This window comes from Phacochoerus africanus, chromosome 13, assembly GCF_016906955.1.
Source record: "Phacochoerus africanus isolate WHEZ1 chromosome 13, ROS_Pafr_v1, whole genome shotgun sequence".
Lineage (NCBI taxonomy): Eukaryota > Metazoa > Chordata > Mammalia > Artiodactyla > Suidae > Phacochoerus > Phacochoerus africanus.
Window position 1 is genome coordinate 25,457,105 of NC_062556.1, and position 26,914 is coordinate 25,484,018.

At 39.8% G+C, this 26,914-nt stretch overlaps 1 protein-coding gene across 7 annotated transcripts in view; it reads right to left on the reverse strand.

Moving 5' to 3' along the window:
* Positions 1 to 521: 521 nt before the first annotated feature.
* The window catches only part of NAA16 (N-alpha-acetyltransferase 16, NatA auxiliary subunit), a 65,948-nt gene continuing 39,555 nt past the window's right edge, over positions 522 to 26,914 (reverse strand). For all 7 annotated transcript variants that reach the window (XM_047755747.1, XM_047755746.1, XM_047755743.1 and 4 more), the window contains 11 exons: positions 19,969 to 20,041; positions 17,075 to 17,244; positions 16,579 to 16,731; positions 13,575 to 13,703; positions 7,616 to 7,829; positions 6,620 to 6,813; positions 5,715 to 5,823; positions 5,203 to 5,301; positions 4,839 to 4,982; positions 2,565 to 2,662; positions 522 to 2,018 (listed from right to left, as the gene is read on the reverse strand). In XM_047755747.1, the coding sequence (XP_047611703.1) occupies positions 1,803 to 2,018; positions 2,565 to 2,662; positions 4,839 to 4,982; positions 5,203 to 5,301; positions 5,715 to 5,823; positions 6,620 to 6,813; positions 7,616 to 7,829; positions 13,575 to 13,703; positions 16,579 to 16,731; positions 17,075 to 17,244; positions 19,969 to 20,041 (1,599 nt within the window). In that variant the 3' untranslated portion in view covers positions 522 to 1,802. The remainder of the gene's footprint in view (positions 2,019 to 2,564; positions 2,663 to 4,838; positions 4,983 to 5,202; positions 5,302 to 5,714; positions 5,824 to 6,619; positions 6,814 to 7,615; positions 7,830 to 13,574; positions 13,704 to 16,578; positions 16,732 to 17,074; positions 17,245 to 19,968; positions 20,042 to 26,914) is intronic.

Sequence of the window (26,914 nt, forward strand, 5' to 3'; positions counted from 1 at the left end):
CTTTTATAGAAATGGAATCTTGCTGAAAGTAATATGGCAAGTCACATTTCCCAGGATATTTAGTTCTACTATTATTGAAACACTAAAGCTCAGCTGCTGTGGCAACAGAATATACTGGTATGAGGAATTTTTTTTTTTTTTGGGGGGGGGTCTTATTAGGGCTGTACCCGCGGCATATGGAGGTTCCCAGGCTAGGGGTCGAATCGGAGCTGTTGCTGCCGGCCTACACCACAGCCAGAGCAACACGGGATCTGAGCCGCATCTTCGACCTACACCACAGCTCACAGCAATGCTGGATCTTTAACCCATTGAGCGAGGCCAGGGATTGAACCCACAACCTCATGGTTCCCAGTCAGATTCGTTTCTGCTGTGCCATGACAGGAACTCCTGGATTTTTTTTTTTTTTTAATAAACTTGTAAACATTAAGTTAATTCCAAGTTTTTTCTCCCTCAAAGAAAACATATTTTGCAAAAATACTTTGACAGTGTTAAGCGGTAACAAAAAAACGCAAGCAAGCAACTGTGTGCAAAATAATTTATTACAGCATTATAGAGGCTGGCATTATTTTACAGTGAGTTTCTAATCTAAATATTAGAGTGAAGGAAAACCATCTTAATTAGAACTGTTTCCCTCCATAAAATCTCCCCTTTTGAATTTATATTTGCCTTAAAAGAAAGTACTAATGTTACAGATATATTTATACAGTTCTGAAACATATTAAATGACTCTATTCTTGTTTTCTGTACAAGACAGAACAAAAAGCTACCCCCCCAAAATTGCTCAACGATACCATGTTTTAATAGTTAAACTAGTTGAGAGTTTAAATTCTCATTCTGCTGATATAAAAATGTATTTAATAGTCAATGCATGGCTCTAAGAATGAGAATGTTTCATTATAATTGTATTCTGCCCTATTATGCTCCCTTCAAGCACATCACTCATAAATACAGTTGGAGTACTCTTATTCAACAGAAAATATCTTTTTCATGGATTAAAAAGGAAGCAGTAAGCCCCCCAAAAAGCAAGGTGGACAAAAGGTTTTAAGCTGATGTAAATTTTAAATAAATATTTGCCAAAAGGAGTTCCATATCATTTTTGACATACAGTTAACACTTTAATATTGATGCGCTTTAATTAAAAAGCAAAAAAACAGTAACAAAACAAACCAATAAGGATCAAAACATAGATTCTGAAATGAAACTCGGATCTCAAAACAATGGAGCTGTATACAATTTAATGAAGAAATCATTATCATGTTGGATATGAAGTGACAGCATCCACCACAATGTTGCTAATTCAAAAGTTTAAGAAAACACGACCAACACGAACAGGTCATTTTAACAGACATTTATGTACACTGGCAGAGTCAGATAAAGAATAAGCTTACAGAATACTTTGTTTAAAAATTCTATCCAGAGTGCTCACAGTGGGCGCTCTGGGACCAGCAGCGTCTCTGCAGTGGCAGGACACAGGTTCGATCCCCAGCCTGGCAAAGTGGGTTAAAGGATCCGGCCCTGCTGCAACTGCGGCTTGCATCTGATCCCTGGCCTGGGATTTCCATACATCATGGGGTGACCAAAAGTTTAAAAAAAAAAAAAAAAATTCTATCCAATTAGAGTTGATCGCTGAACAAAAGCAAGAATTAGGTACACCAACTCTCCACACGGTCTCAAAAAGAATCCGCAAATAAATGGACCCTCACAATTCAAACCCATGTTGTTCAAGGGTCAGCTGTATTTCCTTTCATACCCATAATAAAAGACAAGCTGGAAAAGAAACCCTGATTTGAGTCTTACAGGAGTCAGCTTTCTGTGAGATTTCCAATTTCATTTGCCAAGACATCAGAGTTAGCTGTGAGGTTTCGGGCTGCACTGTGACCGTGGACTTCACTCACAGCAGGCAGGAAAGCAGACGTAAAAGGCAGCAGGTTGTGACAGGCCACCCTGTATTCCTCATATTGTGAAGTACAGTTCCCAAAGCTCCCATCAAGCAGTGCCTCAGAAACCTTTATTAAAGTCTATTTAAACAAGGGAAGAATTAAAAAAAAAAAAAAGTTTAAAGTCTGATCATTACTTTAATTAAAATCTGTTACTTAAGCAAGAGAAAACCAGTAAGGCCTCCTTCTAAAATAACTTCTTGCTATGTATAGTAAGTCATCATCTCCAAAAAGGAACATTGAAACAATCAATTCTACAAAGCCTTAAAAAAGCAAACTTCTTAAACTGAAAAAGCGCATCTCTGAAACTGTGATCACTGCAAGGGTCCTTTAGGAATAACAAGAGTCCTCTTTTACTGAGTGCTTCCCAGGCGGCAAGCCCTTCACAGGTCACTAGGGCAGTTGAGCCTCACACAAACTCTGAGACGGTCATTTACAGCCTCATAAAGGAGGAAAAGGAAGCCAAGAGGTAACTAGCCTGATAAGACGCAGCTCAGAACTGGGGGAGGAGCTGAGATTCGAATCCAGACACACCTCTGAAGGCCCACTCAGGAATGACATTGTGAGACATGCTGTTAGATCCCTAGCAGCCACAATCTGTGGGAATCAGTCTGTAAAAAATCTCACCTTTACATTTTTATCTCTTATGGTTTCATCCAGTCTGGTGGCAATAGCAATGGCTTTCTCTTGCCTTGACTTGTCCAGAAAATACATCATCTTAGCACCTGAAATACCAACACATCTAGCAATAAGTACATTCCTGCATCTCACGTCTGTTTCACACTGACCAGTGACTTGAATGTGGTTCCAAGCATCCAGCCAGCAGGGGCGGTGGGAGGCCACCACCTGTGACCTCTTGTACCAACGCCCTAGTCCATGCCATCCCATTGAGAGCTGGGGCAACGATGGAGCTGTTTATACTACAGCAATACCCTACCACACCATCGGGCTTTTTCTGTCACAAAGAGATCACCGTGAAACATTTACCAGGAGATCAGATTTAACAACCCCACCCCTCAGAAATAATTCAAAATGTAAATATGGGCTACCCTGTGGCATCAATCAATATTTCGACTAAATGCACTTTTAAAGAAGATACACCTAAGGAACTGATTATCATCAAAGAGCAGTGTGATCTATGGACAACAGGAAAATCTTTGCATATTCACAAAGAAAATACTTTTAAAGATGTTTTATAATAAAATTCAGTTTACCTTCCCCTTAAAAAGAACATGGTCCATCTTCTCTGCACATTTTTTTTCTATTGAGCTTTTACTTATATTTTTATTATTAATTTATAAGAATGGTATGTATATTACTAGAGTTTTTAATCAGTTCTGTTCCTGTGAATATTTTTCCCAGTTGGCTTTTTGGTCTTTTTTTATTTTTATTTTATTTTTTTTAAGAAAATTGTTTATTTATTTATTTGTCTTTTTGCCATTTCTAGGGCCGCTCCCGCGGCATACGGAGGTTCCCAGGCTAGGGGTCGAATCGGAGCTGTAGCCTCTGGTCTACACCACAGCCACAGCAACTCGGGATCCGAGCCGCATCTGCAACCTACACCACAGCTCACGGCAACGCCGGATCGTTAACCCACTGAGCAAGGGCAGGGATCGAACCTGCAACCTCATGGTTCCTAGTCGGATTTGTTAACCACTGCGCCACAACGGGAACTCCTCTGGTCTTTTTTTAATGACTTTTTATTTATTTATTTTTTTCAGGGCTGCACCCGTGTCACAATGGAAGTTCACAGGCTAGGGGTCCAATCGGAGCTACAGCTACCGGCCTACCCCACAGCCACAGCAATGCAAGATCTGAGCCGCGTCTGCAACCTACACCACAGCTCACGGCCACACCGGATCCTTAAACTACTGAGCAGGGACAGGAACTGAACCAGCAACCTCATGGATCCTAGTCGGTTTCATTACCACTGAGCCATGATGGGAACTCTCTTTATGGTTTTTTTAAAAAATGTAGCAAAAGTATCTTTTCCTGAGAATTTCATATTATGTTTAGAAAGGCATTTCCCATTATGCTAATCAAGAAGTGTCTCCTTCCATTATCTGTTCTTGAAGAGAAATCCTATCTGCCCTTACTACCAAGAAGTGCTGTCGTTTTTCACAGGAATTAACTTTTTCCCATAAAACCAAGAAGTTTCCTTTTACAACAAGAAAGCTTAGATTAAAAGATTTAAATATGTGGCTCCAAGGAGAAGCATACTAAATTACATTAGATACTTCACTCATTTTGTCCCCAACTCCTCTTCCACAATCTTTTCCCCAGTTTGCATTTATGCCATCTCTGTATTTGTATAAACCGCCTAAAATCCTTCCTGTAACAAGGCAGGATATAATAAACCCTCAAAACACAAAATAGATAAAGCAATAGAAACACAAGGAAAAAACAGGTCACTCAAAAATAGGTCCCTTCAATATACAAAGGCAACCATTAAAGCTTTGGTATCCACTTCTTTGAGCTTTTATGTCATGTGTATTGTTACATAACTGAAACTGTACTCTATGTTAAGTCTGCATAAAAGTCTCTAAAAAGACACATTTCGTGTAATGTAAAGCTCTGGATAAGAAGGCCACACTGCTCTGCCACGAGACCAGGCCCACTCACTCCTGTGGTGATAAAATACACCAGTGCTTATACACCACATCTTTCTCATACTTCAACCTCCTTTTTCCTAACAAAAATAATCTTTCCTAATTTGAGAGATCAAAATGGTATTGTGGATCATTGAAAAAATAAAAAATAAAAATGTTTAAAAAATGGTACTGTGTTCACTTCTTTTTCTTTCACAATTAATGAGGTTGATCATCTTTTCAAACTTTTTTTTCATTCACATTCTTTTTTCCCATAACCATTTTAACCCTGGGAGCTAGCTACATAACCAACCTGAAAGGAGATGCTGAAGGGAGGTAGCATTGCGTTTGAGAAAATCCTCATTAAAACTTTCCACATCCTTGTTGACAAATATTTTCTGCATTTCTTGAGATAGAACTTGGCTCACAATGTCTGGAAGATTACTATGATTAGACACTATTAACAAGAGAAAATTTGAAAATTGTAAAAAATTTTGGTCTGTCCTTTAAAACGAAATCAATTGAAATACAGTCCTATTTATTATTAAGCTTGATATATATTGCACATAATCAAAATATTATTGCTACTTTGGAATATACATTCATTCATTCATTCTAGCTTAAAATGCACTATTTTCTACATTTCTTTGCTAGCATGTTACCTTTTTTATACTTACCAGACTTAGAAAATTTAATTAAACATTCATGTAACCATGGGTTATTACTGTCGATGGCAAAAGCTCGTTTGACAGACTGCAGCATTAACAGAAACTTCCCTATGTCAGAAAAAAAAAATACAACAGTAACTGCCTCAATATCTATGGTATGTTATTTTCTTCACTTTATTTTAGCCTCACTCTGAATTCAGTAATGAAATGTCACCTTTCCCATGAGCAGAATTCAAAGCTGACTTTGGTTATCAAAGGCAACTTTTATTTTTTAAAGAAGTAATGGAAAAATCATGAAGAATTGCTTCAGGTAAATAATTTGTAAGACTTCAAATGACTCATTGGACCATAATATTCTAATTTATTACTCAGTAAAGCTTTGAGTAGCAAAGGTAAAGGGGACTGTAAAAGGCGGAAACGAGTAAGAAACAAAAATAGATCTAACTCATAAATATGATCTATATGACAAATATATGGTCATCGATAAAATTAATTCGAAAAGTCTGAATTCAAACTATTACCTTTTCTAAAATATATTTCAAATGCTAATAGATGAGTGTCAATGTTATCAGCAACAAGGTTCTTAAGAGGTATAAGAAACTTGATAGCTTCTTCTAACGGATTTTCTATCTATTTTGAAAAAGAAAGAAAAATGATTACACTTAAAAAGCAGTTACACAAGTCAAATTTCTCCCCCCAATTTTATATTAACACATACTTGAGGTCATTTAGACAGTTCTCTTTATATAACCCAATGAGCAAGAAAGAAAATTTTAAACTGTGAACTACAAGCAAATTCAAAGTCAAGGGTCAATAACTTTTAAAAGGGGAATAGCTCTACTGCTTTCCTGATAATAATTCTGGAGTCTTTTTTGGAGTCCAGAGGTTAAGGGTCTGGCATTGTCACTGCAGCAGCTTGGGCTGCCCGCATTTGATCTCTGGGTTGGGTAACTTTCATACCGAAGGCATGGCCAAAAGAAAAATGGGAGTACAAATTTCTCAGAGTTCCCTGATGGTTTAGCAGGTTAAGGATCCAGCATCATCACTGTCACAAGCTCTGGTTGCTACTGTGGCACAGGTTCGATCCTTGGCCCAGGAACTTCCCCATGCCATAGGCACAACCAATAAAAAATCCATTTGCGCCTTAATTCTGCCATGTAATGCAATATACTCAGTTTCCAAGGATTAGAACGTGGACACCTTTAGAAGGCCAGGATTCCGCCTACTATAACTACAGTTCTGTCTATAATTTGTACCAGCCAAAATCTGCATATTATCACTCAAAAATAACTGATGACAATCACAGTGATTTGGCTAATCCTACAAATACCACAAAGGATTACAGATTTAAATAACTCATGTTTATGGTTAGAAGGGAACCCAATAACATAAATTTCACCAAATAAAGACAGTAAATTCATCTCACTCTTTCTAATTTTTCAGGTGTAAGTTCTTCTTTGAGATCACTAGTTTCCTCTTCTTCTTCATCCTTTTTCTTCTTTTGATTTTTTTGCTGACGTTCCCTTTCCGCGTATTTTCTCTCTTCTTCTAATTTAGCCTTTTTTTGCGCTCTTCTCTGTTTGCTAAGCATTTTCTTCAGTTCTTTGGCTGACAGGTTTTCTATAAATGTCCGAATGAATGAAAATTCTGCATCAATGTTTCCATTCTCCTCATATTCTTATTCAATACATACTGCAAGCACAGCTTTGGGGGAGGCAACTAGATAAAAGTCTTCAGAAAGTGTCTAATGACTATTTCAAACCTGGCACACAAAAGGCAGGAGCAGATGCCGCATCAACTACAATTAACCAATTCCGGCCTGGTTCTGCCCCCTACACAATACATGGGTATAGGCAAACCACTTCATCTCTCTCTTGGTCTCAGGTCCCCAGATGGATGAAGTGGAGCTGATGACATCAACTAGCCTCTTGGACTAGATCAAGGATAAGTGAGTCACTGCACATAAACACATGTGATCTGACCAGAAATTTGCCTCCATACTGCTACTTCTCAAATACCCCCCCCCCTTTTTTTTGTCTTTTTGCCTTTTCTAGGGCTGCTCCCACGGCATATGGAGGTTCCCAGGCTAGGGGTCCAATCGGAGCTGTAGCCACCGGCCTACGCCAGAGCCACAGCCACTTGGGATCCGAGCCACGTCTTGCGACCTACACCACAGCTCATGGCAACACCAGATCCTTAACCCCCTGAGTGAGGCCAGGGATCGAACCCGAAACCGCATGGTTCCTAGTCGGATTCGTTAACCACTGCGCCACAATGGGAACTCCCTTTTTTGGTCTATCAGTTATCTGATCATATAACTAACTTCACATCCATCTGATAATATATTTTTCTAACATTCCATTAACATTCCAAAATTTCGTGTTCTTTTCACCTCTCTCTAGGCAAGTTCCTTTTCAGTTACCTGCATTTATTTCTTGTTGTTTGCTTTCACAGGTTAAGGGATTATCATACAATTTCAAGTATATTTCAATAGCTGATCTAGCAGCCCTGAAATAGAAGGCATGTCTCCTGAGTACATCCTCTAGTCTCAAAAGGTCAATGTAGGCACGAAGGGTCATCTTTCTCATGCAGTAAGTATGGAAGTCAAACTGATCGTCGGTGATCTCAAAAAAATGCTTAAAGACAAAACCACAAAATTAATCCTTACACCTATGTCAGTAATCTCTACTTTTGAGAATTACAGAAAGCCCCCAAAATAATGTAAGCAGCCACGATTTCACACGGTTGCCCCCTCTGGTGTTTAAAATATAAAGGACATCAAGGAGCTCTTTGTGCTCAACGTAAGGTCTTCTCCCTGCAATCCGTGCCCATCCCTTGGAATCACGACTTTGTGATGATACTCGATTTCTGTGTAATAAGTCAGATGATCAGGTCATTTTTTAAACCTGGAAGTTACAACATACTTAGTTTAATGAAATGCTTTTCCTCAGTATCCCCCCCAAATCAGCCCGGCAGAGGTAAACAGAGCTCTGAGCGGAGACGAAATACGTACAGGTTCACAATGAATGTGTACAAATCAGACCGTTCAACTCAGCCATGAGCAAGCCTGTCACATCCGTCCCCACTGCTGGCACAGTGGACACTCAGTAAGCACAGCACTGGCCAGCCTAAGAGAGAAGCTTTCCTATCAGACCCGTGTTCTTTCAATGTCCTAGCGCCTCAATTATTGCAGTTAGGAATAAAGACATACACACAGCCCATTTCATGAGGTTCTTAAGGGATCGAATAAACAAAGTTCACTCTAAACAGTAAACTGCTTTACAAACGCCGAGCATTATCTTCGCACTCACTCCCTGAAACCCCATTAATCTACATTCCATTTTAGGAAAGGTTCTTCATCTGTAGTCTATGTATAAATAAGAAGACTAATAGTTTCCTAAGGAGAGAGCTTGAGGCTTTCATCCACTTCTCAAGGGGTCCATGGCCTCAAAAGGGTTAAGAAGTAAGCCCTTCCACGGACAGAAGATGAGTAACTTCCCCAACAAAACAATTTATTCTTTCATCTTCTTCCCTACATGCATCTCCACCTTCATTGCCTTTCTCTTTTATTTTAGCGTCTCCAAAAACATATAGGAGAATGACTGACTCATTACATCAACACACATCAAACTCTCCTACCACTTCGTTCTCCCTCTAACTCAGTGCGCAGAGGGCACATGAGTCATTTGTGCAGATCACGGGATAATTTTAGTTGTCTAGGTAATTAGAAATACACTATACACAGAGGGACATTAAGAGACTTTCAGGGAAGAATGCTAAGATAAAAAGAATAAAACCGCACGGTGTGCAGGGCAAGAAATGAGGGAAAAAAATGAACATTTCACATTAGTTTCTATTTACTACTTCAAGAATCATGCTTTAATGTTATATTTGAAAGTGGCATTCGTCTCATCAATTAACCAAATAGTAACATAAACTTGTTCTTTAATCAAGGAATTACACAGTTCATGGTGAAGGTACATCACATTATCTTAAAATTCAATACAAGCGGGGAGCAATGGCAGTGCCCAACATCGTGAACACAGGATGAGATGCAAACATCTAAGAAATTACAGGACTTCTTTGAGGGGGAGGAACATTTATGTGCCAAAAGACAGACAACGAGTTTCAAGAGGTACTCCTAGCAGCAGGAGCAGACGCGTTTCGGTCAAGCCTTGGAGGGAGCCTTGTGGAACCACAAACATTTAAGCCGCCTCTTTATCAGTAACAGCCCACAGGCTTCCTCTCTCCAGTCAATGTCTTCCACTAACAGGGTCACCGACGCAGCCCAGTTTGTCTGAGCCTTTCTCAGTTTTTCCACTTGAAAGCCCTGTGTCTCAGGAACCTGCTCAGAGGTTGATTTTCTTTTTTAACTTTGTATTTTGAAATCATTACAGATAAAGGAAGTTGCAAAGGTAACACAGAGATGTTCCATACACGCTTCCCTCAGTTTCCCCCAAAGGTTACAGCCTACATAACTATTACAACTATAGTAATAATACCAGACCCCTGACACTGGTGTAATGTGTGTGTATAGTTTCATGTGACTGTATCACATGTAGATTTGTGTAAGCACTACCACAGCCAAGACAGAGAATTACCCCAGTACCGCAAAGATCACCTAGAACTACCTTGGGGGTGATGTTTAAGTCTCCAAATACTAGATGATGCAAACAGGCAAACAGGTAAAGTTATGCTTCCTGCGCTTTAGCCAAACACAAACTAGACATGGTCACTGCAGAAACTAGGTACCTAGTTTTAACATACATCTCATGCCTTTTAACTCGTCTTTCCTCTCATCAAAAACACTAGTTCTCTCACTTTGGGGTGAGGGCCAATACAGGAGGAATGCTGGAAGGAACCGCTTAGGCTGTCAAAATGAGGCTTGAATCAAAAGTAAGACAAGTCAACAAAAAATTAAGAAATGCTTACTCACTGCTTAAAAGCGTGGTTTTCTTTAGGAATTTCCTGTTAGGTCTTCTCTTCTCACCCAGATTCTCCCACCTATTACTTCTAAGAGTTGCTGGAAGAGACTTAATAGGAGGCTCATACATATAAAAAGGCTACAAAAGTCTCTGGGCTTAAGAAATAATAACTAGACCAACTAGGGCAATAAGCAACTCTATTTCCTTTATAGAAAATCTGTCATCATAAAGCAGGTGTCAATCTGATAAGAAGATAAAGTTATGAACATCCTATGGTTTTGATGTATCAGAAATGCTAGATCTTATCAAAAAGTTTTAGAAATACATATTGTTGCTCTGGTTCAGATACAAATCAGCACACTAAAATAATGAAAAAAATAATAATGAGAAATTAAACACCTCAAAAAAAAGGAAAAGAAAGCTCAATTCTTGAATGACAAAATGGTTTAAAATATTATTCTGAATACTTTGAGGGCAGCTTTTTTTTTTTTGTCTTTTTGCCTTTTCTAGGGCCACTCCCGCGGCATATGGAGATTCCCACGCTAGGGGTCGAATCAGAGCTATTCCAGCCTACTCCAGAGCCACAGCAACGAGGGATCCGAGCTGCATCTGCAACCTACACCACAGCTCATGGTAACGCCGGATCCTTAACCCACTGAGCAAGACCAGGGATTGAACCCGCAACCTCATGGTTCCTAGTCGGATTCATTAACCACTGCACCACGACAGGAACTCCTAGCCTTATTTTTAATAAAGCTCAAGTTCTAAACATCAGCTTGGGTTGGACTACATACCTTTACATATAATCCTAAAACCTACAAAGGAGGCCAGATGAAGGCAGAGACAGTACTACAGTGGGCCACTTGAGAATTCTAACATTTCAAACAATTACCAAGAGCTCAGAGCAGTAAATCCTAAGCTGAAACCGCCTTCAGTGAAAGAATTCTTCAAAGGAGAAGAAGGACTGACCCTTCTTGGGACTTACTTCTTTTTTCACTAACCTTCTATTTGAAAGGTCAACTGCAAAGTTTTATTTCTGAAAGATGCTCATTTTCTTTACTAAAATATTTTAAACCCAGGCACAAAAGTAACTCAAGCAGATGCTTACCATACTTTATCTTTGAATTCTGTAATTATTCCTAAATCCTTACAATTACACCATCAAGAATTTTCTTTTAGGAGTTCCTGTCGTGGCTCAGCAGAAACGAATCTGACTAGCATCCATGAGGACGCAGGTTCGATCCCTGATCTCGCTCAGTGGGTTGAGGATCTGGCGTTGCCGTGAGCTGTGGTGTAGGTCGCAGACGCGGCTCGGATCTGGTATTGCTATGGCTGTGGTGTAGGCTGGCAGCTACAGCTCTGATCCGACCCCTAGCCTGGGAACCTCCATGGGCCGTGGGTGCAGCCCTAAAAAGACAAAAAAAAAGAATTTTCTTTTAGATTACATTAATTTTATTAGAAATTAATTTCAGAGGCATTAATTAGCAAATATTTAATCACCCTATTTGTGCTACACACTAACATTTTTACACATAACTACTAGAAGAGCTGTCTTACTTATTTTTAATACAAATTATTCACCATAAAGCCTAGCTTACAAGTGGAATAAGTGTAAGATCTTTTCTTGTTTATCTGCTTCTGGTTATATTTTCAAGCACCAAGAGCAAACCCTAAAGACACTTTTGTACGGTTTCTAGCAATAATAATTATGTAACATGACCAGAGGATGACAATTTTCGCATGTCACCCTATGGCTGTTAATCAATGACTTCCTGTCATTTTTTCCCTTCAAAACTGCTTTCTACCTGTCAAAACATTTCCTGAACTGGAAGTACAGTTGACCCTTGAACAACATCGTGTGGGTCGACTTACACATGAATTTGTTTCAGTAATAAATACTACAGTACTACCCAATCCATGGTTGGTTGCATCCACGGAAATGGTCCCAGAGACGTAAGACCCACATCGTGTGGGGACTTCCCAGTGCAGAGAGGGTCCACGCCCCAACACCCACGGTGTTCAAGGCTCAACTGCAGTTGTTCAAAAACGTCACTGAAAATTACAGGGAAGCATAATCTAAATGCAACTTAATAATGGACTAGCTAATAAGCGTATTCCAGTAATCCTTAACAAATGTTAAAAAAATAAAGTAGTACAGTTATTAACGGCAGGAGGAATGGGACTGGAGCTGGAGGTTTTAAGGATCCTAAAGTGTTCAAATTTGACCTTCACAGAAAATCGGATAAATTTCTAGTTACAAGTCTTGCTACAATTACGGATCTGTAAGTGCCTAGCTGCCTCTTCAGACAGGAAGCAAACTCCCACTCCCTGAGAATGCTCTGGTCAACAAAAACGTATCTTTCCCTATGGACAAGCAGAATGCTTTTAATGTGGTGACCACCTGGGAGTGTCAAAACCACCTGGAGGTCTACCACCTTGTCACAGAAAGAAGAGCCTGATTTTAATGTAGGATGCTTGGATATTTCACACATAATCCAAGGGCTTTGCTTTCTCCAAGAAGAAGGATTTTCCTCAGCCATCCAGCCATCAGACCCAGGCTTTAAAAAAAGGAGAAAAACACAACAAAACAAAGCAAAAACTAAGCTATTCCTAAAAGGGCTCAGGTATAATCCTAGTTCCAGCTCCCGTCCAAAGCCACCCCCTAAGACTGAGCCATCCTTGGGGGCAATCTCCGAAGTTTCACGTGGGAAAAAGGCCAAAGTGACTGCCATGTGCAGACATCAGGCTCACCTGACCAGGACGCCTGTGGTTCTATACTGCGTCAGCTTGGGACAGTGGTGCCGAGGGACCCACAGCTGAGGGCTGCTGAGGCCTGCCTCAGGGGTGCATGTGTGGCTCTTTTCCTCCTGTGGTCCATTTGGAAGGAGAGTGCTTCAGAGATGACAAAGAACAGGAAAACAAAAATTCACACACAAGGAAAAGAAAAGTCCCCTTACTAAGGCACATCACACACACAATCCTAGCAAGTAATACGACAAGCCTGCAAACCAGCCATAGACTGTTTACAAAGCGCTCAATGTGAGAACAAACATCCTGGGAAGACACACTGGAGAGAGGCTGACTATAGGGCAGATCCTGATACAAAGAGGAAAGAGGTGGCCAGCAGCTTGCGTATCCTCCTAGGCTAGTGAGGAAAATCAGATAATGGCCCGACTGGGGAATAGAAAATATCTACTGATAATAGCATTAATAACTTACTAATCTTTTTCTTCTCCCTTTACACAAAAATATGCAGACATGTCGAAATCATAACCATTGGAGGATCAAAAGGAAGCAATCATTTATTCACAATTTCTGAATGTCTGAAAGGCCGAAATATTTTCACAATGAGGTTTTCAAAGTAGTCAGAAGAGGCAGATGATCCCATGTAGAAGTCTACTTGCTTTTTTCATCACCTTACAGGAGAAAAATAAACCCCAAATTTTATTAACCTACCCTTTCTACTTCATGGCATTTTTTCAACGCATCCCCGTATCTTCCCAAACGCTGATATGCTGAAATGCATTCTGTCTGAAACCACATACACTGCATTTCATTTAGATTTTCCATGGCAGATGTTCCTTCCTGAAATGGAAGCAATCATAAATATAGGAAGCAAACAATTCAAGAGGTCCTAAAAACCTCACTTTCTCTTTTACAACCACATCTACAAGGATTATTAAGACAATAAATAGCAATAACAAATTATAGGACAAATTTATCAGTGTGCTTCCAAAAAGCTCCTACCAACTTAAAATTACATAATGTTGGAGCTCTGTTGTGGCGCAGCAACGAGTATCCATGACACAGGCTCGATCCCTGGCCTCGCTCAGTGGGTTAAGGGGCGCTTCCATGAGCTGTAGTGTAGGTCGCAGACATGGCTCAGATCTGGTGTTGCTGCAACTGCAGCTGCGATTGGACCCCTAGCCTGGGAACTTCCATATGCTGCAGATGCAGTCATAAAAAGAAAAGAAAAAACGAAAAACAAAAAACCCACACAATTAAGTAATGTCTTATTTATCCATCTCTGTCAAGATATTAACATGCTACATAGAAAAGACTGCAGCTTGCTGAAAACCAAAGCTTCTGTTTAATCTATTTAGGACAGCAATCCTACAAAGCATTGCCTATCTCTTGTCTCTTAGGCAAAAGCTACTTAACCTTTCCTTGTGGACTTACGGTCACCGTTAGGTACAGCATACCATTTTCGGATCTCTTGGTAGGAGGAGTCCCCAGCCTGCTTTGCAGTCCCAGTCTCCTCCCTCCACTATCAGTTGTCGCTTTCTCTGTGCCTTCTATAGCACTGCCTATTCCCTGCCAACCCTTTGGGGTAGGCTGACAAAACAAAACAATGGTGTAGAGAAAAGTATCACTACTTTGTAAATTGTTCAAGTCTTCTGCCTATTTTATACTCGGCTTGGGTTTTTTTCAGTTGTGGGAGCTTTTTTATATATATATATATTTTTTTTTTTTTGAGTATTAACCCCTTGACAGTCATATCAGTAGCAAACACCTTCTCCCACTGAGTAAGCTGTCTTTTGATTTGACTGATGATTTCCTTTGCTGTGCAAAAACCTTTAAGTCTAATTAGGTCCCGTTTGCTTATTTTTGCCTTTATTTCCTTTGCTTTGGAAGACAGATCAAGAAAAAAATACTGCTTCGATTTATGTCAAAGACTGTTCTGCCTGTATTTTCCTACAGGTATTTTATGGTTTCTGGTCTTATATTCAGGTCTGTAACCCATTGTGAGTTTATTTTTGTGTATGGTATTCTAATTTCATTCTTGTACATGCAGCTGTCCAGTTTTCCCAAAACCACTTATTGAAGAGACTGTCTTTTCTCCACTGTATACTCTTGCTTCCTTTGTGGTAGATTAACTGACCTTAAGCGTGGGCTTTCTATCCTGGTTCTTTCATCTATATGTCTGTTTTTGTGCCAGTACCATACTGTTTTGATGACTGTAGCTTTGTAGTACAGTCTGAAGTCAGGGAGCCTGATTCCTCCGGCTCAGTTCTTACTCAAGACTGTTTTGGCTATTCAGTTTGGCTTTTGAGTTACCATACAAATTTTTTAGTGATATGCTTTAGTTCTGTGAAAAAATTCCCTTAGTATTTTAACAGGAATTGTGCTGAATCTGTAAACTGCCATAGGTAATATGGTCATTTTAACAATATTAATTCTTCCACTCTACGACTATAGTATGTCTTTCCATCTATTTGGGTTCTCTTCAATTTCTTTCATCAGTGTCACATTCAATGTGTCACTATCTCAGTGAATTCTTTGGCTTTTTTGGTAAATCTTTTCTCCTTTATGAGTTGGAAACATCTCCAATTCTATGACTTTTCTTCTCACTTTGCTTATAGTTGTTTTTGGTTACATGTTATGTTTCATTTTAACTTAGGTGAATCAATTTTACTCCTGTACCTTTATGCTTCTGATGTCGTAAGAAATGTTTCCTACCTCAAGTTATACTATCTTCTAAAAGCATGAAAGGTTTGCTTTCCATACTTAGATCTTTAATCCCCCTGTAACTGATCTGTGTAGCGTAGTCATTTTAATTTTTCAACACAAATAATTACCCCAACAATATTGCTTCACCTCTGATTTTTAAAGCACCTCTTGGAAATATATTCCGAGTTTCCAAATATGTGTGAATCTATTTCTGAACTTTCTAATTATTTCCATTAGCTTCCTTATATTTTTAACCATAAAATAAACCATGTATTATTTCATAACAAAGTCTATGTGGAAAAGGATATGAAAGGATAGTGAAAGATGAAAGGAAAGACATAAACGTTTAGCCTATTTGAAAGAAATTAAATTCTCAAGTTCCCACTGTGGTTCAGTGGAAATGGACTCAGGTATTCCTGAGGACACAGGTTCACTCAGTGGGCTAAGGATCTGGTGCTGCTGCGAGCTGTGGTGTGGGTCACACATGTGGCTCAGGTATGGCACTGCTGTGGCTGTGGTGTAGGCCAGCACCTGTAGCTCCGATTCTATCCGTAACCTGGAAACTTCCATATGCTGCATCTATGGCCCTAAAAAAAATAAAGATGATATTCTCAAATGTCACAGAGACTAGTAGCCGACAGAGGTTGGTTCTACATAGAAAGACTCTATGCGCAATTCTGAAGACACTATGACAGAGAAATTAAGCTATGGCCACAAATTACTAGTAAAACAAAGAAACTGTAAATTGAATTTTACATATAAGCATATGTGATACATAAGCTTGCTTTTGTCTAAAGGTATTTGCTCCCGCTATTGCTTTTTAACCATCCCCCACCAGAAGCACATGCACACACACTCAACCACAGTGAGAAACCCTATTTAGGATACGAGCTAAATAGGATAAAAACAAAAACAAAAATGAATCCTTAGGAACTTCAGCAGCAAACTTCACAGATCACCACTGGACTTTAGTTTGACAAACTCAGCTCATTACATGCTCATTTCCTACCCTTGTGAACTTGGAGCACATTTCCTCTGCTTCTTTTATCATGTTTGCTCGAAGCATATATTTTGCACATTTGGAGTTGACGAATCTATCAGCTGTGTCTAAAGACTGAGCTTCATCCATCCACTTGGCAGCTTCTCTGAGATTACCTATATGCTTTAAGAGATGAAAGTATTAAAGAAATCACTGTTTATGATTAAGAGAAGATAGGTACAATATAACAGGAAAAGTTTTTCTTAAAGACAAGTTAGAAATCCATTACCACTTGTCAAATTTACCTAGAAGTCTTTAGATTAATTACAATTCATATTTACTCAAAGCTAAATGAAATGATCAATACTGACTATACACCTATGCAATGAAAACTTCATTAGGATTATTAGAATATTAGGAATAGATTATTAAGGTGTCCTAAAAGTTTCTTTACACAGAAGAACTTCAAGGGTTCTTAAAATGGCCAAATTCTTTAACTAGTCAAAAAACATAACCAAGATTTTACCTTGTAAATTTTTGCTTTCATATAGAATAATTCTATTAGAGTTGGAGTACTAGCAATTGCAGCATTAATATAATCCAAAGCCAAAGAATACTGCCCAAGCTTATCAAAGTGCTGTGCCAGGAAATACTGAACCCAGAGTAGTGTCGTTGGGGGTTCTTTCTCCCCACTCTCTGCAATCAAACAAATATAAAATTATTACAGGGAATAAGGTAAAGCAAATCACATACTTTCCTCCAGTGCATAATGAAATTAATAATTACAATAATAAGCAGTAAACACTCAACTGAATGACCCATTTCAACAGAAGGAGGCATGACATCATGCCATAAACTTCAAAAAGCAGCAGCCAAGCAGAGAAACAGAGACGCTGGCTTCAAAGGCTTCATTCGAACCCATACCTCACTCCAAAGAAACAGTGTGGAGAAGGGCGAATTCCACCTAACTACGAATTCTCAGCTGAGAGCGTAAAGCAGCAGGCCCAAGCCAAGTCAAGGAAGAGCCTGGATAAAAAGATGTCTGTTCCTGGAGTTCCCGTCGTGGCTCAGTGGTTAACGAATCCGACTAGGAACCATGAGGTTGTGGGTTCAATCCCTGGCCTTGCTCAGTGGGTTAGGGATCCGGCGTTGCTGTGAGGTGGTGTAGGCTGCAGACACGGCTCAGATCCCATGTTGCTGTGGCTGTGGCGTAGGCCAGCGGCTACAGCTCCAATTCGACCCCTAGCCTGGGAACCTCCATATGCTGCGGGAGCAGCCCTAGAAAAGGCAAAAAGACCAAAAAAAAAAAGGCCAAAAAAAAAAAAAAAGACGTCCGTTCCTACCATCAGGAGATTTCCACAAATGCAAGAACGGCCAGGGCTTACTTAGCACTGTCGGAGGCCTTGATGCTAAATCAAGAAAACCCCGAGTTGAAGGGTAAAAAGAGGACACATTCCTGACACGATGGTCACATACAACCAGCTGAGCTCTACCCAGTTCTCCACTCCGTAGCCTCAAGCTACAGAAGAGGAGACACCAAACTCTCGAAAGAGATTTCTGAAGGGAAGCCATAAAATGAGGCAGAAAGAAGGCAAAGGACACGTGATCCAAGCCACCACAGGAAACACAGGTCTCCTAGACGAGCTAACCAAAGGAAGGGACAACAATGCAAACACAAAAACCCACACACGTTAAAACACAAACATAGGCAAAGAGCCAAGCGTTTATCTTGTTCCTCTCATACACACCACATTTCAGGGGAACCAAATATCTGATGAGGGAACGTTCTTTGTAAGAAGAATTCCAATGCGGAAGGAATGATGCTTAGAATGGGAATAAGGGACCAGGCAGTGATCCTCAGCGCCTGCAAAAACCCTGAGGCGAAAGGCCAATGCGGATCGGTTCAGTGAGCAGATCAGGCTGACAGACATCTAAACCCTGATCCATCTTCATCTCACAAAGAGAGACCAGCATGTCTTTAGCCTTCAGATGCGATGTAACAGGAAGTACAAAGTTTCGTGTGTGAAGTATTCACATGGAACTGAATCTAATCCAGCCTATAAATCAAACTCTTAAGTTTATAAGAAACATGAATGATAGCAAAATATAATATACGAGGGAACAATCAGCCAAATTCAAAATATGGGACATTCAACAAGATAAATGACCTTTGAACAAATAGCCTTTAAAAAAAGGAAAAAAAGAAAAAAAAGCCGGGGCCGGGGAGGAGAGAGGGAATAGAGGTACCGCTCAAGATTAAAAGGATATCAGAGACATAACAATCAAATTATCAAGTTAAAGTTTGGACCTTAGTTGGATTCAGACTCAAATAAACTAGTTATATAAAGTTTTTTTTTTCTTAAGATAATCAGGGAAATTTACATGTGGACTGGGTGTCAGGTATTGTGGAATGAGAGTTAATTCCGTGTAAAACAGCACTGTGACTACATTTGTTTAAGTGTTTTATTTTGTTTTATTTTATTTTTTTGCTTTTCAGGGCCACACCTGCAGCACATAGAAGTTCCCAGGCTAGAGGTCCAACTGGAGCTACAGCTGCTGGTCTACACCACAGCCACAGCAACACCAGATCTGAGCCTCGTCTGTGACCTACACCACAGCTCATGGCAACGAGGGATCCTTAACACACTGAGTGATGCCAGGGATTGAATCCGCATCCTCATGGATCCTAGTTGGGTTCGTAACCTGCTGAGCCGCAATGGCACTCAGTTTAAATATTTTAAACAGAGATGCATATGAAGATACTGACAGGGCTAACAGTATGTGTGCTTTAAAAATACTCCAGGAAAAAAAAGGAGACAGAACATACTGTGAAATGTTGATAAAAGAAGCCAGGTGATGGAGACACATAATAGAATTACTCTGTTATTCTATTATGAAGGTTTGTTTCTAGTTTGAAACAAAAATGAAAGGACAACGACATATAAAAGACATATTAAGAAACCAGACTGAAGTTACCACCTGCGTGAATGAAAGCATTCTAGAGTGTTTTCTAAATTAAGCTGCTTTGATTTACATACACCCCTACAAACAGAGGGGAAAAAAAACAAATTAAACAGGATTTGAAGTAATAAAAGAGTAGAAAGAACAGAGAAGTAGGAATTCAGGAAAAATATATTTCAACATAAGCTAACTGCTTGATCTTGGTCAAGCTGCTCAAGCTCTCAATTCCGTTTACTCATGTTAAAACAGGGTTAACTCATATCTCACAAGACTATGGAAATTTTTATTTAATTACCTAAGATCGCAAGTGAATAAGTGTCATTCACTAATTCAAAAACTACTTAGTGAATAGCTCTCATGCAGCACATACATAATAAACAATATGATAGTTTTACTGTAAGTGATTAAAAATGGATTGAAATGAGTAATAAATTTCAACTCAATCTAATTTAAACTTACCATAAGGGCTAAATAAGTCACACTTTTTAAGAGAGGCTTCATAGTTAGTAACAAGCTCCTGGATTATAGAAATCTGTTAAAGAAACATAGTTTTACAATTTAAAAATATTTTATGAAGGTATTTTTATTTATCATGTCTTAGCAGCTTATTTCAGAACTATAAATTAACTATAAACTAAGCTGTCTGCTTTCCACCTCCCTGTGTTGAGGGAAAATGAGAAAAAAACACAAAAAATGCACTGCTCTCTTCATTAATAGTAAAAGAAGAATCTTTTTTTCTTTTGTCTTTTTGCCTTATCTAGGGCCGCTCTCTCGGCATGTGGAGGTCCCAAGCTAGGGGTATAATCAGAGCTGTAGTCGCCAGCCTACACCAGAGCCACAGCAACACTGGATCCAAGCTGTGTCTGCGACCTACACCACAGCTCACGACGACGCCCGATCCTTAACCCACTGAGCAAGGCCAGGGATCAAACCCGCAACCTCATGGTTCCTAGTCGAATTCGTTAACCACTGAGCCACGACAGGAACTCCAGTAAAAGAGAATCTTGATTTCTCATCTCAGTAAGTAGCTTCGGGTTTTGATGAGCACATTATCAATAGTTACCATAAACTCCCAATTTTTGGGAGCCAATAAACACATCTGTATAATTTACTACTATTAACAGTTTTCTTGACTTTTGCTTCCCATTGTTACAGGGTGAAGTTGTAAACCACTGCATATTCAGATTTTCCAAAACATCACTCATTACAAAAAGGTCAGGTAAAATAATCTTAAATTATACAGCGAGTTGATAGCCGTTAAATAAACTCAAAACAAGATGTTTATACTGCCTTTGTTTTTAGTGACGATTTTGAAGGATCTGCATTTCATTGGTACACCAGGTAGGACTGAAAGACCATACCCTACACTGTAAACACATCATGCCCTGAAAGTGCAAAAGAAAAGCAACATGAATGAGAAGCGGCAGGGGAAAAAACCCCGCTTACATGCTCAGTTCGTTTGAAATGCCTATTGACGTTAACTGTTCAGAATCGGAATGGATTAGAAAATATAACCATCTTACTTCTGAACTTCAGAAAAACAAAGGTCAAAAGTGAAGGAAAAGCACTAAAACCCATAAAAGTATGCGTTCGATATGGTACTAATAACGAGAATTTTGGAAGTTTTCTAGTTTTAAAAAATAAGATGCTACCAATACTCTTAGACAAAAGGAACATACCAGATGGAAACAACAAAAATAACAAGCCGGTAACTGTCACAAGTGCTTCACATTTATTACGACAATTATTATAACAATAATCAACCCTGTACGGCACGTGCCAAGTGCTACGCACTGTTTTAAGCACTGTACTTATATCGACCCAGCCTCAAAACTACCCTATAAGATGTGTGCACTATTCTTTCACAGGCAGAGGACAAACACAAATAAACTGCAATTACACATGGTAGAGCCAGAATTTAACTCAAGTAACTGTAGTTCCAGTTTAGCCTTTTTTTTGTTTGTTTCCACACATATGGAAGTTTCCAGCCTAGGGGTCAAATCAGAGCTGCAGCTGCCAGCCACAGCCACTCCAGATCTGAGCCCCATCTTCAACCTACACCATAGCTCACGGCAATGCCGGATCCTTAATCCACTGAGCAAGGCCAGGGATCAAACCTGCATCCTCACGGATACTAGTCAGGTTCGTTACCGCTGAGCCACAGCGGGAACTCCCAGTTTAGCTTTGAACTACTCTGTTGTACCGGCCACCAGCATGTGGGACATGAGCACATTTATTATCACCAAAGGGCAATTCTTGACTCACAGGAGTACATGAAGTCTGGTGACCCATAGGGCAGGACAGGAAACTTTCCCCAATCAGTTTCAGTGCACAAAACACGTAGTGGTGCACATCAAATCAGCCAGACCGTGCACGAAAACATGCTTATTAAGTGCATCAAAACTAGAGAGGGTCAGCTTTTAAAATACACACACACACACACACCACACAGTGGGGGGACAGTAGCAAGACAGGAAAAAACTAAGAGAAGGCTTAGGAGATACACTTACTATACCCAGATGTGGCATTAAGTAGCATTTTTATAAATACACATCTCCAGACTGAGTTCCCAAAGAATCTTAAAGAGTTCATAAAATGTGAAGAAGTTTGGTTTTGCTTGGTTTCGTTTAATTTGGGGGTGGGGGTCAAGTGTGCTACAGAGGAACAGTCAGCCAAGCAGACGCTCCTCAGGCAATCCTAACTACCTAGGAGTCTCAGCTAGTGTCAAATGCTATAAATTACCTATATCATTAAATAAACTGAGATCCGAAATTCCCATCGTGGCACAGCAGAAACGAATCTGACTAGGAACCATGAGGTTGCAGGTTTGATCCCTGGCCTCGCTCAGTGGGTTAGGGATCTGATGTTGCCATGAGCTGTGGTGTAGGTGGCAGACACGGCTGGGTTCCAGCGTTGCTGTGGCTGTGGTGTAGGCCGACGGCTATAGCTCTGATTGGACCCCTAGCCTGGGAACCTCCATATCCCATGGGTGCGGCCCCCCAAAAAAAGGGGGGGGAATAACTGAGATTCCCCCTTTTCAAGTATTTAAACACTACAATCTAAAAATAAACAAAATTAACAAAAAGGATTTGTTCCACTTCTAAATCATTGTTAACATGTCTATCAAAAAACGCAAAAAGGTTTGAAAAGTAAAATTTAAGTAAAATTTAAAATGACTGGTTTGCTTACAATGGTCTGGAAAAAGGCAGAAGGAATCTGTAATTAATACAATTATAGGTTTTCCTACTCAAATTCACTTATCTATCCCCTACTAATAAAGTTTTACACCCACTTGCTATTTTATAAAAATTAGACCTTTACACGTTTTATTTTCAGAAAGACAATTATTTCTTTTTTTCCCCCAGGTCTCTTTATAAACTAAATAAAAATCACTACAATTCCACTGCCACCAAAAAGCAGACGATGTGTCACAAGTTCTAAACAGATTTGAGTATGGATGGCTACGAAAGAAACTTCTTCACACATTCCATGTAATAACAGGTGGTAGAATTTAATCAGTTTAATTCTGAATCCAAATAAGAAGCCAACCCCACAAAGTCACTGGTATAATGTCCGTAAAGCTATCAACCATCCCACTGACCGCGGTCAAAAAACAAAAAGGACCAAGTTAAAATACTTCTCAGGCCTACTTGTATCTTTCTGATAAAATGTTAGACTGTATGCCATAATTCTTGCAGAGAGAAAGGCAATATGGAAAGAAGTCGGACTATACACTAACACTGGGGGAAAACACGTAAGTAACATGTAAAAAACAGGACATGAAGGAATTTACACGCATTATGACTTCACTAAAACAGCTATGTACACACGTGAACTCAGTGAAAACAGCACCAAATGGATTAGAGCAGTAGAATATGAGTACGCTTTTAAAACATTAATTCGATATTGTTTTAATAAGATTTTTTTTTAAAGACTGTTTTAAAAGAATGGTTATTATAATCTGACTCGACTTATAACCAGTAAGGAGTCATCAAAAATTTACCCACAAAGAACAGCCCTGGACCCAATGGCTTCACTGATGAATTCTATCAAACATTTAGAAAACTAATACCAAACTTTATCAAAAAACTGAAGAGATAGGAACACTTCCAAACTCATTCTATAAGGTCAGCAATACTCTCATACCAAAGCCAGATAAAAACACCGCAAGAAAACTACTGACCAAGGAGTTCCTGTCGTGGCTCAGTGGTTAACAAATCCGACTAGGAACCATGAGGTTGTGGGTTCAATCCCTGGCCTTGCTCAGTGGGTTAAGGATCCAGCATTGCTGTGAGCTGTGGTGTAGGTCGCAGACGTGGCTCAGATCCCTTGTTGCTGGAGCTGTGGTGTAGGCCGGCAGCTACAGCTCCGATTCGACCCCTAGCCTGGGAACCTCCATATACCGTGGGAACAGCCCTAGAAAAGGCAATAAGACAAAAAAAAAAAAAAAGAAGGAAAAAGAAAGAAAACTACTGACCAATATTCCTGATCAACAATGATGCAAAAATCCTCAACAAAATACTAGCAAACAGATTTCAGCAGCATATTAAAAGGATTATACACCATGACCAAGAGGCATTTATTCCTGGAATACAAGGACAATTTAACATAAAAAACTGATCAATATAATATGCCACATCCACAAAATGAAAGAAAAAAAAAACCCACATGATCATCTTAATTGATGATGAAAAAGTATGTGACAAAATTCGACACCCTTTCATAGTTTCACTCATCACTCATCAAACTCTGAACTGAAGGAAACCATCTCAATATAATGAATGCCCCATATGAAAAACCCACAATGAACATGTTCAGAGAATGAAAGCATTTCCACTGTGATCAAGAACAAGGCAAGGATGTCAGCTTCCCTCACATCTACTTAACAGGTTATTAGAAGTTCTATTGCCAGGAGGCAAGAAAAAATAAATAAATGAAAGGCATCCAAATTGGAAAGAAGTAAAATTATCTCTGCAGGTGATATGATCTTAATTGTAGAAAACCCTAATTTCACACACAAAAAAACCCTTAGAATAAATGAACTCAACACAATAGCAAGACTTTGCACAAGTCAATGCACAAAAATCAGTTGCACTTCTATACATGAACAATATGAAAGGAAATCACTAAAGCAATTTCATTCACAATAGCATCAAAAAGAATAAAATCCTGAGAAATTAACTTAACCAAGAAAGTGGAAGATTTGTGCAATGAAAACTACGAAACTGCTGAAAAAATTTGGTATGACATAATTAAATGGAAACACATCCCATATTCATGACCTGGAAAACCTAGTATTATTAAAATATCAAAACTACCCAGAGAGACCTATCTCCATCAAAATCCCAATGCCTTGGGGTTTGTGTTCTGTTTTGTTTTGTTTGTGCAGAAATAAAAAAGCCCATCCTAAAATTCACATGGAATCTCAGAGGACCCCAATAGGCAAAACAATCTTAAAATGAAACCAAAAGGACTCACCCTTAATTTCAAAATTGAACTACAGGGAGCTCCTGCTGTGGCTCAGCGGAAACGAACTTGACGAGAAAAGAACCTGACGAGTATCCATGAGGAAGCAGGTTGGATCCCAGGCATCACTCAGTGATTTAAGGGTCTGGCGTTGCCCTGAGCTGTGGTGTAGGCTGCAGACTTGGCTCGAATCTGGCGTTGCTGTGGTTGCTGTGACTGTGGTATAAGCTGGCAGCTGCAGCTCTGATTGGACCCCTAGCCTGGGAACTTCTATATGCCAAAGGTGCAGCCATTAAAAAAAAAAAAAAAAAAGTGTGGTCTTGGCATAAAGATGGGACTAAAAATGAATGGAACGGAACAGAGTCCAGAAATAAACCCTCTCACATATGGTCAAATGATTTTTTTTTGACTGTGCCTGCAGCATGCAGAAGTTCCTGGGCCAGGGATCGAACCCAAGCCATAGCAGCGACTTGAGCCACAGCAATGACAATGCCAGATCCTTAACCCACTGACAACGCCAGGGAACTTTTTTTTTTTAAGCAGTCAAATGATTTTTGACAAGAGTGTCAAGACCATTAAATGCAGAAATAACATTCTTTTCAACAAACTGTACTGGGAAAACTGGATATCCACGTGCAAAAGGATGAACTTTTTAAACACCATATAACTAACACCAAAAATTCATTCCAATGGATCAAGGATCTAAATGTGAGACCTAAAACAATAAAACTCTTGCAAGAAAACAGTAAGACAAAAGCTTCACAATACTGGATTTGGCAATGATTTCTTGGATATGACAACAAAGGCACAGGAAACAAAAGAAAAATTTATCAAATTGTACTGCAGGAAAGTTTAAAAATCTGTACACCTAAAGATACTATCGAGGAGTTCCCATCATGGCTCAGCAGAAATGAATCTGATTAGTATCCAGGAAGCCGTAGGTTCAATCCCTGGCCTCGCTCAGTGGGTTAAGAATCCAGCGTTGCAGTGAGCTGTGGTGTAGGAAACAGATGTGGCTCGGACCTGGAGTTGCTGTGGCTGTGGTGTAGGTCTGCGGCTATACCTCCAATTTGACCTCTAGTCTGGGAACCTCCGTGTGCCATGGGTGTGGCCTTAAAAAAAAAACAAAAACAAAACACTATCCTCAGAGTAAAAAGGCAAAACATTCGATAAAATATTTGAATAAGGAGTTCCTGCCAGAGTGCAGTGGGTTAAGACTCTGACTACGGCAGCTAGGGTCGTTGTGGAGGTGCAGTTTGATCCCTGGCCTGGCACAGTGGGTTAGAGGATCTGGGGCTGCCACATGTGCAGCATGGGTTGCAGCTGTGGGTCAGATTCAATTCCTAGCCCAGTAACTTCCATATGCCGAGAGTGCAGCCATTAAAAAAAATTGGAGGGGAGTTCCCATCATGGCTCAACAATTAACAAACCCAACTAGGAACCATGAGGTTGCGGGTTCAATCCCTGGCCTCACTCAGTGGGTTAAGGATCTGGCATTGCCATAAGCTGTGGTGCAGGTTGCAGACAAGGCTCGGATCCCATGCTGCTGTGGCTGTGGTGTAGGCTGGTAGCTGTTACTCCAATTTGACCCCTAGCCTGGGAACCTCCATATGCTATGGGTGTAGCCCTAAAAAGACCAAAAAAAAAAAAAAAATTGGAGTTTCCATTGTGGCTCAGTGGGTTGAGAACCTGACTAGTATCCATGACCATGAGGATTGGGTTCAATCCCTGGCCTCACCCAATGGGTCAAGGATCCGGCATTGCTGCAAGCTGTGGCTCAGATCCTGCGTTGCTATGGCTGTGGCATACGCCAGCAGCTGCATCTCTGATTCGACCTCTAACCCAGGAACTTCCAAATGCCTTAAGTGTGGCCTTAAAAAGAAAGAAAAAATAATTAAAAAATAAAAAACCAAACTTGAACACACTTCTCCAAAGAAGA